Source organism: Natator depressus, chromosome 9 (assembly GCF_965152275.1).
Source record: "Natator depressus isolate rNatDep1 chromosome 9, rNatDep2.hap1, whole genome shotgun sequence".
Lineage (NCBI taxonomy): Eukaryota > Metazoa > Chordata > Testudines > Cheloniidae > Natator > Natator depressus.
Window position 1 is genome coordinate 55,295,077 of NC_134242.1, and position 15,348 is coordinate 55,310,424.

Sequence of the window (15,348 nt, forward strand, 5' to 3'; positions counted from 1 at the left end):
GACATGGGAGGCAGTTGTCACACTCTACTTGGCACTGGTGAGATTGCAGATGGAATGCAGTGTCCAGCTGTGGGCCCCACACCTTAGGGAAAATGAGGACAAACTAGAGAGAGTCTGGAGGAGAGCATCAAAATTATAAAAGCTTCAGAAAACCTAACCTATGAGGAAAGGTTAAAAAAACAGGCCATGTTTAGTCTTGAGAAAAGAAGACTAAGGGTGGGAACTGATGACAATCTTCAAGCATATGAAGGGCTGTTACAAAGAGGATTGTGATCAATTCTCTATAGCCAATTAAGGCAGGACCAGAAGTAATGGGCTTAATCTGCAGCAAAGGAGATTTAGGTTAGATACCACGGAAAACTTTCTAACTATACAGGTGGCTACACTCTGGAACATGCTTCCAAGGGAGGTTATGGAATTCTCATCACTGGAGGTTTTTAAGAATAGATTTGGACAAACATTTGTCAGGTTTACTTTGTCTAGGTTTACATGGTCCTGCCTCAGCGCAGCGGGCTGGACTTGATGACTTCTCAAGGTCCTTTCCAGCCCCACATTTCTATGATTCTATTACAGACTGGAACAGACAATGATCACTGGTTCATGGAGCAGCAGAACTATTCTGACCCAGGCCTAGGACTTAGCATAGCGAGTCACAGACCTCGGGCCAGTATAATATTTTTAGCCTTATAATTCATATCCATCAGACCAAGTAAGGTAAGTGGGAAGGTGAGAAGGAAGAGGGCAGATGAGTGAGAAGACTCGTTGTGCTGATGTCAGCAGAGCACTCTGCTTAGAGCAATGGGTGTGGTTGTAAAGGACAATCAGTTATAGCAGACTCACCAAAGAGATTTCCCAAGCCAGCTGTGTTTGATTAATGCATATTTCAGGCAGAAAGCTCAGTTATTCTGGACACATTCTGCTGATTTCAGGTGCTCCACATGCAGAAGGAGGGCAAAATACACTGCAGGTGGACAGACACAAGCACCACAAAGTTCGCTCCTTACAAAATACCTCTACAGAAGTTGTAAATCTCTTCCTTCCATTGCAACAGGCAAGAATTGTATGTTTGTAATGGGAAACTGACAGTAACAATTCCCTGGTTTGTGCTGAGCTCAACAAACAGGTGTCAAGGCCACATTCTACTCTGTTATGCTGGTGTAAAACCAGAGTGACTCTGCTGAAGTCAACTCAGGATTTACACTCAAGTTTCTAAGAGCAGAAACTTGTGCTTGAAGGATACCTCCCTACTGCCTTCCATCGCCTTAAAAATCATACCAGCAGATGTGACCACAGAGAGAATTTTGTAGTTACAGGGTATTATAAAACAACCGGTACTGCTCCAGTGACACTCCTGGGCCTGCACGCAGCCCAGGGAGAAGGGAAGCCCTTGTATTAATCTACAAGGCTGAGCTAAAAATGGCTGTCACAACCAGAAGCCTTTTCAGGGTTGGCGTGGCTGGGAAAGGAGACCTCCAATGAGGCCCCCATCAAGACCCAGAATTGCTAAGTAGACTTCTCTGTGCTACTAAAGGCTACTAACCCAGCAGCAATGGACGGGGGCATGCTCCTGTGTGGATGAATTGTGAGATTGCCCATGCTGCCCATTAGAGTTGCCAGTTTCGGTAGGATGTATTCCTGGAGGTTTTGTTACATGACAATCTTTAATTAAAGATTAATCTTTAATTCCTGGAGACACCAGGACAATCATGGAGCATTGGCAACCCTAGCTGCCCTGCTCCTGGACACCACCCCTGATACCAGTCAGCTCTGTGTTCTTGGGGGAACCAGAGCACAGTATCCAGCCTGTCTGACTCATGAAAGACACCCCCCCCCCACCAGTCACTGCTTGAATCAAAACTGATCAGAGAAAGACTTGCAGAGAGCAGTGAAGGGCGTTGGGAGACACACCTAAGACCCTTCCTGACAAGGGTGACAAGATTAAGACATCTCCATTAGCATAGAGAATGGAGAACAGAGAATTGCACTGAACTCTGGGACCAGAAAAGCAGGGAAGCACTGCATCATGGGGGATCTCTGCTCTAGATGTTAATTAACCTACGCCTGCACACACCCAGCTCAGCAGTTATCAGATCAATTCTAGTAATGAATCCTTGATTGATATCGAAAATACTGAAGCAGCCTAATTGCATTGTGAGCTCCCTGGAAGAAACCACCACCAAAAGTGATCAGCTCCTATTGTCGAGCCTAAAGAAAACCCTTGAGTCATCAGTTTACCCATAAACAAATCTACTGTTCTTCCTTGAACGATTGTTGTTTCTCTACAAAAACCCCTACCTATGCCCAAGTAGGTGTTCTGATGCATGGACCCAAACTCTGTATCAGTTCCACTGGGACTCCATCTCCTGACTGATCATGCTGGGGGCTCTGCCTGTCTCCAGCACTCAGGACCCTGAGCTACCACCATCACCTGGGAACCCCGACCAGTTCAAGCCGCATGGAGTGGGTGAGATATCTCTCTCTCTCTCTCTCTGTTTTCTTTTCTATCTCAGCTATTAACCTTTAATAATGTAACCGTTATGTTGGTTTAGGGTCTCCTTGTGTAGTTATCACTATTATTCAATAAATAACTTATATGGTTAAGCTGGTTGCTTCTCTCTCCCTCTCTGAACTTTACCCTTTTGTGTTTTTAGCTTCCCCATATACTCTGCAGCAACGCTTCTTTTACCTAAGCTAAAGATCCCTGTAGCGCCCAAAATACTGTGCGGTTTGCTCATCAAGTGGGTTACTACCAGTACAATTGTGATGGGAAAGTGGGGATAGGGATGTGCTAAACCTGTGCCATATAAGGGTTGCAGCTTAAAAGTGCTACTTGACCCAGCCAGCTCAGACTTGCTCTGTTGTGTGTGTGTGTGCGCACGTGCAGGCATGTTCATCTCGTTCTAGGGCTGGAGGAACCCAGCCCTGGGGAACTTAGGTCCTGCAGGATAACTCCATTGGGAGGGAACTTGCATAAGGGAGAAGAAGAGATCCATATGAAAATACACATGACACGAGCAGTACATTGATAGAATTACAGAACACGCCCCCCCACCCGAAGAGTAACCCTAATAAATGAGCATACTGCAAAGTAAAGGGCAAATCTGGTAACACCCCGTCCCACTCTCTGCGCCTTCAGGGCAGCACAGTCCCAGGACTCTGTGGAATAAAGTTTGCCCAATGGTGTTTCTTGGTATGGCCATTTCTCTCGCTGATACTGAGCTTAGGCCACCAGACTTATCTCACTCAGACTGGTTGAACTGAGCCCTGATCCAAAGGGATCCCCAATTCTCCCTGTGACCCAGCCCTCAGATCAGTCCTCCCACCCCATTCAACAGCAACCTGTGACTGAGAAGTGCTCGAGAATTGCTACAAAATGAAAGGAAAAAACCCACAACGGGGAAAGGCCAGCTAGTCCTAGATTCCAAAGCCAGGAAGGACCATTGTGATAATCTAGTCTGACCTCTTGTACAACACAGGCCAGAGAACTGCCCCACAATAATTCCTAGATCAGATCTTTTAGAAAAACATCCAGTCTTGAATTAAAACTTGCCAGTGATGGACAATCCACCATGACCCTTGGTAAGTTGTTCAATGGCAAATTACTGTCACTGTTAAAAACGTACACCTTATTTCCAGTCTGAATTTGTCTAGCTTTAGCTTCCAGCCACTGGATCCTTATATCTTTGTCTGCTAGACTGAAGGACCCATTATTACATATTTGTTCCCCATGTAGATATTTATAGGCTGTGATCACCCCTTAACAGTCTCTTTGTTAAGCTAAATAGATAGACTGCAGCTCAATCACTACAAGGCAGGTTTTCTAATCCTTCTGGTGGCTCTTCTCTGACCCCTCTCTAATTTATCAATGTCCTTCTTGACTTGTGGACACCAGAACCGGACACAGTGTTCCAGCAGCAGTCACCCCATTGTCAAATATAGAGGTAAAATAATCTCTCTATTCTGGCTTGCAATTCTCCTGTTTATGCAGCCCAGGATTGCATTAGCCCATTTGGACACAGTTTCGCACTGAGACTCATGGTCAGCTGACTATCCACCCCCACAAATATAAATCTCTGCTAAAGCAGGGTATGAAACTAACAGTTGCACCCTCTAGAGGCTGAAATGGAAGCAGGCCAAAGGCCCCCAGAGTAGTTCAAGCACTTTACTCATCTCTCATCACCAGCAGCTGCTTGTTCTAATAGCTAGGAACCCACACAACATGAGGGTAACCAGACTGACTAAGGCCTCAGTTCTGGAAACACTTAAGCACATGCCTAACTTTTTACTCATGGAAATAGCCCCTAGGAGTCAAGGAGGCTGCTCAGATGAGGCACGCTCTGCACATGCTTCAGTGTTTGCAGGATCAGGGCCTGACTGGCTGTTCGAGGGACACAGTTAAGCTGACTCTGCAATTTCTCTGCCAAAGGCACAGAGCAACCAAACTGGGATAAAGAGAGAGAAATATGGGGTTTTCCGCACTAATCTCCTACAGTTCTGGGGCCCCGAGGCATTGTCTGTAACAACAGCAGGTAAAAAATGTGCATGGAGCAGTGTGATTTTCAGGCTCATGGTGTCCCTTTAACAACAATCCCATGCCTCCTCCACCTATTCCTAGCTGCTCTGTGGTTTCCCCTTTAACACACACATGCCACATCTTAGCAGGGAAACTGCAAGACACACAAAAACTTGAGTCATTTATAACTTTCAGGCCACCTCTTAGCTCCAGAATTGATGCAAACACTTTGGCACTAGCTGGGTAATGGGTTCCAGCTGGAGGCTGCAGTACAGTGAATGGGAGGACCCAAGGAGACAGGGACTCCCATTGGTGCCAGTAATTTCAACACAGCTGGGGCAGCTGGAGAAGGAGCAGCGCTGGGTGCAGTATCCGAATGGTGCTGGCTGGGCCTGACGCTGCCTTTTTCCTCCTGCTAGGGTGAATCACAGAAGGAGAGAGGGACAAAACTAGCAGATTGAGAAGTCCATCTTCTCTGCACAGCCAGGAAATGAGGCCCTGATGGTGGACATGTCCTGTGCAGAGCTGATGCTGCACTTCTTTCAGTCAACAGGGCCAAGGGCAAGTGAGGTCATCTGCAAACCATCATTGCCAGTGCGCTTAAAGCAGGCTGGAATACAGAGACCCTCACTTCCATGAAGGGGGCTTGCTGTGGTAGGGAAAAATATCAGTGTCCTAAACCAGCAGTGTAGGGTAGCAAATGCTCGGCCCCATCCTGCCAGGAGCTGAGCACCTTCTAGGAGACTGATCTCACTGCCACTGCGGTTGCTCAGCACTTAGCAGCTTACAGAACTGGATCCTACTTCCTCTTCTAGGAGGTTGTAAAGGGTTAAGCATGACCACAAACTGCCTCAGCCTGCAGGGATGATACCTCCTCCTCTCAGGTTTCAGAGTAGCAGCCGAGTTAGTCTGTATTCGCAAAAAGAAAAGGAGGACTAGTGGCACCTTAGAGACTAACTAAGTCTCAAATAAATTGGTTAGTCTCTAACGTGCCACGAGTACTCCTTTTCTTTTTGCTCCTCCTCTCAGCTATCCATGAGTTCTTTACCTCTAGGCTTGGCTACTGCAATGGGCTTAGCCTGGCTTCACCCACCAAAGCCCCCCAGAAAGTCGGCTTCAGGTACAATGCAGCCCTTCTCCTTTTGATTGAGGCAGGCGGCTTGATTGGCTCCATTCTTTTGGCCTGTCCGAGCCTTCCAGGGAGACTCCCAAATGAAAGTCTAAGGGCTGGCCACCAGTTCCAAGGCTCTAAATGACTGGGGCCCCTAAAAGACTGACTCTCCATCTCCTATGTGCTGTCCAACCTATGCTCATCCAGGATGCAGGATCTAAGCATCCAGGGGTCAAAGTGATGGGTTTCAGAGGCAGGGACTTCTCAGTAGTGAGCCCAGGAATTTACTCCCAGCAGGAATTTGTCTTAACTTGAACTTTGGCCACTTTTCGATAGAGTTTAATCTCTTTACCCAGGCTTTCAAATTCCCAGCTTCAGCTGACAGGCCAAGTCACTCCCTTCTCTATGGGCCAGATTTACTCCAGGGGGGTGAACTGAGATCCGAGAATTGACAGCCTCAGAGTCCAAAGAGACCTAAATTCCCCCCCACTGTTAAAAAGACCCATCTGCCTAAAACACAAAGATCCTCAGGAGATTCAAGAAAAAGACAATATAAAGATCAGGCTTTGAGGGAAATGTTACCCATGGTTTAGTCTTTTGCAGGACTCCTCCATGTTCCTTTGGTGATCCTAGTGAGTTTCAGTGCTCTAAAGAGGTCTTACAAGCAGCAAGCAGTGTGAGTCATAGAATCACAGAATATCAGGGTTGGAAGGGACCTCAGGAGCTCATCTAGTCCAACCACCTGCTCAAAGCAGGGCCAATCCCCAACTAAATCATCCCAGCCAGGGCTTTGTCAAGCCTGACCTTAAAAACCTCCCTAGGTAACACATTCCAGTGCTTCACCACCCTCCTAGTGAAAAAGTTTTTCCTAATATCCAACCTAAATCTCCCCCACTGCAACTTGAGACCATTACTCCTTGTTCTGTCATCTGGTACCACTGAGAACAGCCTAGATCCATCCTCTTAGGAACCCCCTTTCAGGTAGTTGAAAGCAGCTATCAAATCCCCCCCTCATTCTTCTCTTCTGCAGACTAAATAATCCCAGTTCCCTCAGTCTCTTCTCATAAATCATGTGCTCCAACCCCCTAATCATTTTTGTTGCCCTTCGCTGGACTCTTTCCAATTTTCCACACCTTCTTGTAGTGTGGGGCCCAAAACTCGACACAGTACTCCAGATGAGGCCTCACCAATGCCAAATAGAGGGGAACGATCACATCCCTCAATCTGCTGGCAATGCCCCTACTTATACAGCCCAAAATGCCATTAACCTTCTTGGCAACAAGGATACACTGTTGACTCATATCCAGCTTCTCATCCACCATAACCCCTTGGTCCTTTTCTGCAGAACTGCTGCCTAGCCACTCAGTCCCTAGTCTGTAGCAGTACACGGGATTCTTCCGTCCTAAGTGCAGGACTCTGCACTTGTCCTTGTTGAACCTCATCAGATTTCTTTTGGCCCAATCCTCTAATTTGTCTAGGGCCCTCTGTATCCTATCCCTACCCTCCATCATATCTACCACTCCTCCCAGTTTAGTGTCATCTGCAAACTTGCTGAGGGTGCAGTCCATGCCATCCTCCATCTATCTCAATGAAGATATTGAACAAAACCGGCCCCAGGACCGACCCTTGGGGCACTCTGCTTGATACCAGCGGCCAACTAGACATGGAGCCATTGATCACTACCCATTGAGCCCGACAATCTAGCCAATTTTCTACTTATAGTGCATTCATCCAGCCCATACTTCTTTAACTTGCTGGCAAGAATACTGTGGGAGACCATAACAAAAGCTTTGCTAAAGTCAAGGAATAATACGTCCACTGCTTTCTCCTCATCCACAGAGCCAGTTATTTCATCATAGAAGGCAATTAGGTTAGTCAGGCATGACTTGCCCTTGGTGAATCCATGCTGACTATTCCTGATCACTTTCCTCTCCTTGAAGTGCTTCAGAATTGATTCGTTGAGGACCTGCTCCATGTTTTTTCCAGGGACTGAAGTGAGGCTGACTGGCCTGCAGTTCCCCAGATCCTTCTTCTTCCCTTTTTTAAAGGTGGGCACTACATTAGCCTTTTTCCAGTCTTCCGGGACCTCCCCCGATCACCGTGAGTTTTCAAAGATAATGGTCAATGGCTCTGCAATCACATCTGCCAACTCCTTTAGCACCCTTGGATGCAAAGTGGGGCATTGCTGTGCTATTGACAACCGGTGACAGAATCATACCACTGATAACCATGTGAAAACAACAGGGTGACAGAGCTGACACTGAGTAGGGGACAGAGCAATCCATTGGAGTGAGATGAAACTGCCTAAGGACAGTGACACTTGTGCCAAGGGAGTGTTACATTCTTAGGGGGCAGCACAACCTTAGTCCTGCAAATCTATCTGCTAATACGAACCCCTTGCTAGCCTGGGTTCCCACGGACTTCAGCGGGACTCTAGGCAGGCACAACAGCCTGAGTCAGCACACATATTAGCAGCCAGGGTCACAGCCAGCAACACAAGAACAAGATTCTTCTTCATCTCTTGGTGCAGATATTGGGGCTTCTATTTCAAAGACTCTGAGATTGGTTCTAGGCTTTCAAAGACATTGCAGCTTGTCCCTTAAAATGCAGGGCTCAGGCTGACAGTGCCGGTGGTCATAAGAGCCTCACACAATTGTTTCATTTTTAACCATATTTATTCATTTTTAAATCAACTGCTGGGAACAACCTGGCCCTGGATTGATCTGCAAAATTTTGTGATGCATCCCAGTGATCAGCTCTCCCTGGCAGGAACAGATTAGCAGCATCCAGCCAAGAGTGTGAGCCCCAAGACAAGCGGAGAAATCAGCCCAACCTTCCCTTCAGAATTTTAGCCCCTCCAGTACATCACTGCCCTGCCCACCCTTAGGGCCTAAACCTCAGCGGGTGCTCCCAGCTCCTCTTGAATCCTGTTGCCTCCGGAGCATCTTTTCTTTTCCTCCTCCTGAGATCTTGCTGCCCTCTAGTGGCCCTTGGATGTGATGACAGCTCTAAAAAACACCCACCTCCCCAATTCTAGGTTTCAGAGTAACAGCCGTGTTAGTCTGTATTCGTAAAAAGAAAAAAGAAAAGGAGTACTTGTGGCACCTTAGAGACTAACCAGTTTATTTGAGCATGAGCTTTCGTGAGCTACAGCTCACTTCATCGGATTCATAGCATATCGTGGAAACTGCAGAAGACATTATATACACACAGAGACCATGAAACAAAACTTCCTCCCACCCCACTCTCCTGCTGGTAACAGCTTATCTAAAGTGATCATCAAGTAGGGCCATTTCCAGCACAAATCCAGGTTTTCTCACCCTTCCACCCCCCCCACACACACACACATACAAACTCACTCTCCTGTTGGTAATAGCCCATCCCTCTTTGAAACCTCTCTTTATAATGCGCATGATAATCAAGGTGGGTCATTTCCAGCACTAATCCAGGTTTTCTCACCCCCCACACACACACCCCCCTCCAAAAACCACACACACAAACTCACTCTCCTGCTGGCAATAGCTCATCTTACAATGTGCACAGCAATAATCCAAGTTTAACCAGAACGTCTTGGGGGGGGTTTGTAGGAAAAAAACAAGGGGAGATAGGCTACCTTGCATAATGACTTAGCCACTCCCAGTCTCTATTCAAGCCCAAATTAATAGTATCCAATTTGCAAATGAATTCCAATTCAGCAGTTTCTCGCTGGAGTCTGGATTTGAAGTTTTTTTGCTTTAAGATAGCGACCCTCATGTCTGTGATTGCGTGACCAGAGAGATTGAAGTGTTCTCCGACTGGTTTATGAATGTTATAATTCTTAACATCTGATTTGTGTCCATTTATTCTTTTACGCAGAGACTGTCCAGTTTGACCAATGTACATGGCAGAGGGGCATTGCTGGCACATGATGGCATATATCACATTGGTGGATGTGCAGGTGAACGAGCCTCTGATAGTGTGGCTGATGTTGTTAGGCCCTGTGATGGTGTCCCCTGAATAGATATGTGGGCACAGTTGGCAACGGGCTTTGTTGCAAGGATAGGTTCCTGGGTTAGTGGTTCTGTTGTGTGGTATGTGGTTGTTGGTGAGTATTCGCTTCAGGTTGGGGGGCTGTCTGTAGGCAAGGACTGGCCTTTCTCCCAAGATTTGTGAGAGTGTTGGGTCATCCTTCAGGATAGGTTGTAGATCCTTAATAATGCGTTGGAGGGGTTTTAGTTGGGGGCTGAAGGTGACGGCTAGTGGCGTTCTGTTATTTTCTTTGTTAGGCCTGTCCTGTAGTAGGTGACTTCTGGGAACTCTTCTGGCTCTATCAATCTGTTTCTTCACTTCCGCAGGTGGGTATTGTAGTTGTAAGAATGCTTGATAGAGATCTTGTAGGTGTTTGTCTCTGTCTGAGGGGTTGGAGCAAATGCGGTTGTATCGCAGAGCTTGACTGTAGACGATGGATCGTGTGGTGTGGTCAGGGTGAAAGCTGGAGGCATGTAGGTAGGAATAGCGGTCAGTAGGTTTCCGGTATAGGGTGGTGTTGATGTGACCATCGTGTATTAGCACTGTAGTGTCCAGGAAGTGGATCTCTTGTGTGGACTGGACCAGGCTGAGGTTGATGGTGGGATGGAAATTGTTGAAATCATGGTGGAATTCCTCAAGGGCTTCTTTTCCATGGGTCCAGATGATGAAGATGTCATCAATATAGCGCAAGTAAAGTAGGGGCGTTAGGGGACGAGAGCTGAGGAAGCGTTGTTCTAAATCAGCCATAAAAATGTTGGCATACTGTGGGGCCATGCGGGTACCCATAGTCCCCAATTCTGCAGCTTTCAGTTATTTCGACATAAATCTTGGTGTCCATTATACTGATTCTGTCTTCACTAACAAGGTCAGCTCCCAGACTGCTGCGCTGGGCATCACAGCATGGGGAGTAGATGGCCAGCCCTCTGTGGAGAAAGAGGTGGTTAGGGACTATTTAGAAAAGCTGGACGTGCACAAGTCCATGGGGCCGGATGAGTTGCATCCGAGAGTGCTGAAGGAATTGGCGGCTGTGATTGCAGAGCCCTTGGCCATTATCTTTGAAAACTTGTGGTGAACGGGGGAAGTCCCGGATGACTGGAAAAAGGCTAATGTAGTGCCCATCTTTAAAAAAGGGAAGGAGGAGGATCCTGGGAACTACAGGCCAGTCAGCCTCACCTCAGTCCCTGGAAAAATCATGGAGCAGGTCCTCAAAGAATCAATCCTGAAGAACTTACATGAGAGGAAAGTGATCAGGAACAGTCAGCATGGATTCACCAAGGGAAGGTCATGCCTGACTAATCTAATCGCCTTTTATGATGAGATTACTGGTTCTGTGGATGAAGGGAAAGCAGTGGATGTATTGTTTCTTGACTTTAGCAAAGCTTTTGACACTGTCTCCCACAGTATTCTTGTCAGCAAGTTAAGGAAGTATGGGCTGGATGAATGCACTATAAGGTGGGTAGAAAGCTGGCTAGATTGTCGGGCTCAACGGGTAGTGATCAATGGCTCCATGTCTAGTTGGCAGCCGGTGTCAAGTGGAGTGCCCCAGGGGTCAGTCCTGCGGCCGGTTTTGTTCAATATCTTCATAAATGATCTGGAGGATGGTGTGGATTGCACTCTCAGCAAATTTGCTGATGATACTAAACTGGGAGGAGTGGTAGATACGCTGGAGGGGAGGGATAGGATACAGAAGGACCTAGACAAATTGGAGGATTGGGCCAAAAGAAATCTGATGAGGTTCAATAAGGATAAGTGCAGGGTCCTACACTTAGGATGGAAGAATCCAATGCACCGCTACAGACTAGGGACCGAATGGCTAGGCAGCAGTTCTGCGGAAAAGGACCTAGGGGTGACAGTGGATGAGAAGCTGGATATGAGTCAGCAGTGTGCCCTTGTTGCCAAGAAGGCCAATGGCATTTTGGGATGTATAAGTAGGGGCATAGCGAGCAGATCGAGGGACGTGATCGTTCCCCTCTATTCGACACTGGTGAGGCCTCATCTGGAGTACTGTGTCCAGTTTTGGGCCCCACACTACAAGAAGGATGTGGATAAATTGGAGAGAGTCCAGCGAAGGGCAACAAAAATGATTAGGGGTCTAGAGCACATGACTTATGAGGAGAGGCTGAGGGAGCTGGGATTGTTTAGTCTGCAGAAGAGAAGAATGAGGGGGGATTTGATAGCTGCTTTCAACTACCTGAGAGGGGGTTCCAAAGAGGATGGCTCTAGACTGTTCTCAATGGTAGCAGATGACAGAACGAGGAGTAATGGTCTCAAGTTGCAATGGGGGAGGTTTAGATTGGATATTAGGAAAAACTTTTTCACTAAGAGGGTGGTGAAACACTGGAATGCGTTACCTAGGGAGGTGGTAGAATCTCCTTCCTTAGAGGTTTTTAAGGTCAGGCTTGACAAAGCCCTGGCTGGGATGATTTAACTGGGAATTGGTCCTGCTTCGAGCAGGGGGTTGGACTAGATGACCTTCTGGGGTCCCTTCCAACCCTGATATTCTATGATTCTATGATTTTTTATTTTGTATGCTTTGTCTACACTGGCACCTGAACAACAAAACTTTTGTCCTTCAGAAGTGTGAAAAAATACCCCCCTCTGAATGTCAAAAGTTTTGCTGATGAAAAGTGCGGGTATGAATAGCGCTTTGTCAACGGGAGTGCTCTCCTGCGGACAAAGCTACCGCTGCTCATTGGGGGTAGAAGTTTTTTTGTCGGTGGGACAGCTCTCTCCTGCTGACAAACAGCAGCTACACTGCACCCCTTTTAATGGCACGGCTTTAGCTGCACAACTGTGTCACTAAAAGGTGTGTAGTGTAGACATAGCCTCACTCTGCATGCTATAATCTAAACATTTAGGCAGAAAGCATTCAAAGAGCTCCCAAGGGCATGTAAGCGAAGTCTCAGTGCAGCACCAGAGACATGCATGGATTATCAGATAAGCATCTGCATTTATTTAGCTTAAACCACAGACAGAAGATCAGCTCAGAATAAAATTTCACAACCATAAAGGGGTATCTGCCTCATGTAGGTGAGCAATGCCACTGTCCATTTTGGCACCTGGGCTGCTAAGCACTACCATCCCAGCATCTGCTGTCAAGCCAAACACACTTGATGTAACACCAGGCCCTGTATTTGCAGCCAAAACCATTTAACATGACCCACAACCCACCTGAGCAAATCAGAACTTGAACATGTGCAGGTCAATGTAGGTGGTACTAGTAACAGCAGCATCTATACAACAGACAACACTAAACATGACAAGGGGTCTGACCTGTAGGTCTACTGGCCACAGGCAGAGGGTTGCAGGGGAAGACAGTCCTGAGCTCTTAGATGTCTGAGGAGCTGCTGTGGCTTAGACTCTTCTCCCTACCTATGCCCACGCAGGTGAATTTTGCCAAATGACTGTTGGGAGTGCCCATCTGCCAATCTACAGCAAGTGGGAGGAGGGATATTTCAGATCAGACTGAGCGACACTCACCGAAACTCACAGGAAATCCTCCTTTGTAAGGGGAACAAGCTTTTAAAATGGCCTCAAAACGAGCACAAAATGAGGTTCACCCTCTAGGTAAGTGAGAATTGGTGGGTCTCCATCTCCTCAGCTGGGGAAAGTCAAACCTTTTCTCTTGGCTCCCATTCCTGCTGAGGGCCCCAGGGGCCCACACAAGGCCTCATGTGGCACCTTAAACCAAAGTTAGGTGGAAGGGATGCCCAAATCATGCAGCAGAGCCACAGCATTATGTTGTTCCGCCCCTCCCCGCCCAGCCCTCTCACCACCAATACTCCCCACTCCAGTCCAGCACAGGGTTCTTGTTATTGACATTAAATTCATTTTATTTCCTGCTGTCCTAAATTGATAAATGTTTGCTGTGCTACTCCTAGAGTGTCCTCACAGCCTGTCTCTTTTGGCAAAGGAGTGCTATGCTTTCAATCACAGCTCAGCTGAGAGCAACAGCTGGGAAGTGGGGGGGGAGGAGAATTAATTTAACTTTTCACCCCACTCCTGATCTTTGCAGCACTTTGGGATATGAGGTTGATTTAACTCTCCTCCCCAACTGCAAAGACTGGGCTGGGGAGAGAAGAGGGGGAGGGAATAAGAGAGATTTAACTCTTTTGCCCCCTGCCTAGCTCTGATCTTGGGGGAGGGGGCGGAATGATCTTGCTTTAACCCTTTCCTCCCCACACTGGTCTCTGCAATGGGGGTGGGAGGGTGAGAGTAGAGGTCGGGGAGCCACATACTGACCTGGATCGCAGCCTCCAGCCTCAGTCCTGGCTTCTTGTCAGCCCACTCACTCATCGCTCAAAGCCGGAGTCTAACCCAAACGCATGCTGGGCTTTCTAACCTCTGTACAGCAACTCCTAATGCAACACAGAGGGCATGGCTAGCAGTTGCCGGTGGTAGCGGGGTCTCAGGCCCGGTGGATAGAGGATGTCACAGGTCTGGAGTCCTAGGGGCCACAAGCCTGAGAATAGTGGGATGGAGGGTGTCACAGGCTCGGAGGATGGGGATCGCGGCGGGGGGTTCAAGGCCCGGTGCCCCCGCTGGTCGCTGATCGGGATTCGCGGCTCTGTCTCCACGGAGCGGAGTAAAAGCTGCAGGCTCCGGCCGTGGTTGCTGTGGAAACCGGGACGCCAAGGGCCAGGAGTTGCCATGGAAATAGAACACTGGCCTGGGGTCGCCGTAGGGACCAAAGGACGCGGCGAGGCGCAGCGCGGCGCGGGCTGTCTCCTGGAGACTCTGGAACGCCCGAGCAGACCGGTGGCGGGGGAGAGGAAATAGAGGATTGCCCCGCCGGCTCTGAGAGCAAAGCAGGCCTGGCTGGAGTTGCCTCCTGCTGCTGGGATCCCCCGTGCCGGATTCCCCAACCCTCATCAGCACTGATCGCCACTCGTTACTATGCACCAGGCTGCACTGATAGGAATCATTCTCATTAATATTCAGTAACTAACACTCACTATTAATTACCATTCCCAAATATCATAGAATCATAGAATATCAGGGTTGGAAGGGACCTCAGGAGGTCATCTAGTCCAACCCCCTGCTCAAAGCAGGACCGATCCCCAACTAAATCATCCCAGCCAGGGCTTTGTCAAGCCTGACCTTAAAAACTTCTAAGGAAGGAGATTCCACCACCTCCCTAGCTAATGCATTCCAGTGTTTCACCACCCTCCTTGTGAAAAAGTTTTTCCTAATATCCAACCTAAATCTCCCCCACTGCAACTTGAGACCATTACTCCTTGTCCTGTCATCCGCTACCACTGAGAATAGTCTAGATCCATCCTCTTTGGAACCCCCTTTCAGGTAGTTGAAAGCAGTTATCAAATCTCCCCTCATTCTTCTCTTCTGTAGACTAAACAATCCCAGTTCCCTCAGCCTCTCCTCATAACTCATGTGTTCCAGTCCCCTAATCATTTTTGTTGCCCTCCGCTGGACTCTCCCCAATTTTTCCACATCCTTCTTGTAGTGTGGGGCCGAAAACTGGACACAGTACTCCAGATGAGACCTCACCAATGTCGAATAGAGGGGAACAATCACGTCCCTCAATCTGCTGGCAATGCCCCTACTTATACATCCCAAAATGCCATTGGCCTTCTTGGCAACAAGGGCACACTGTTGACTCATATCCAGCTTCTCGTCCACTGTAACCCCTAGGTCCTTTTCCGCAGAACTGCTGCCTAGCCATTCGGTCCCTAGTCTGTAGCGGTGCATTGGATTC

The 15,348-nt window shown here is 48.0% G+C and overlaps 1 protein-coding gene across 1 annotated transcript in view; it reads right to left on the minus strand.

Moving 5' to 3' along the window:
• Positions 1–14,109, minus strand: part of CROCC2 (ciliary rootlet coiled-coil, rootletin family member 2) — a 219,227-nt gene extending 205,118 nt beyond the window's left edge. The window contains 1 exon segment of the mRNA XM_074964244.1: positions 13,875–14,109. Coding sequence (XP_074820345.1) covers positions 13,875–13,928 — 54 coding nt within the window. The 5' untranslated portion in view covers positions 13,929–14,109.
• Positions 14,110–15,348: the final 1,239 nt, after the last annotated feature.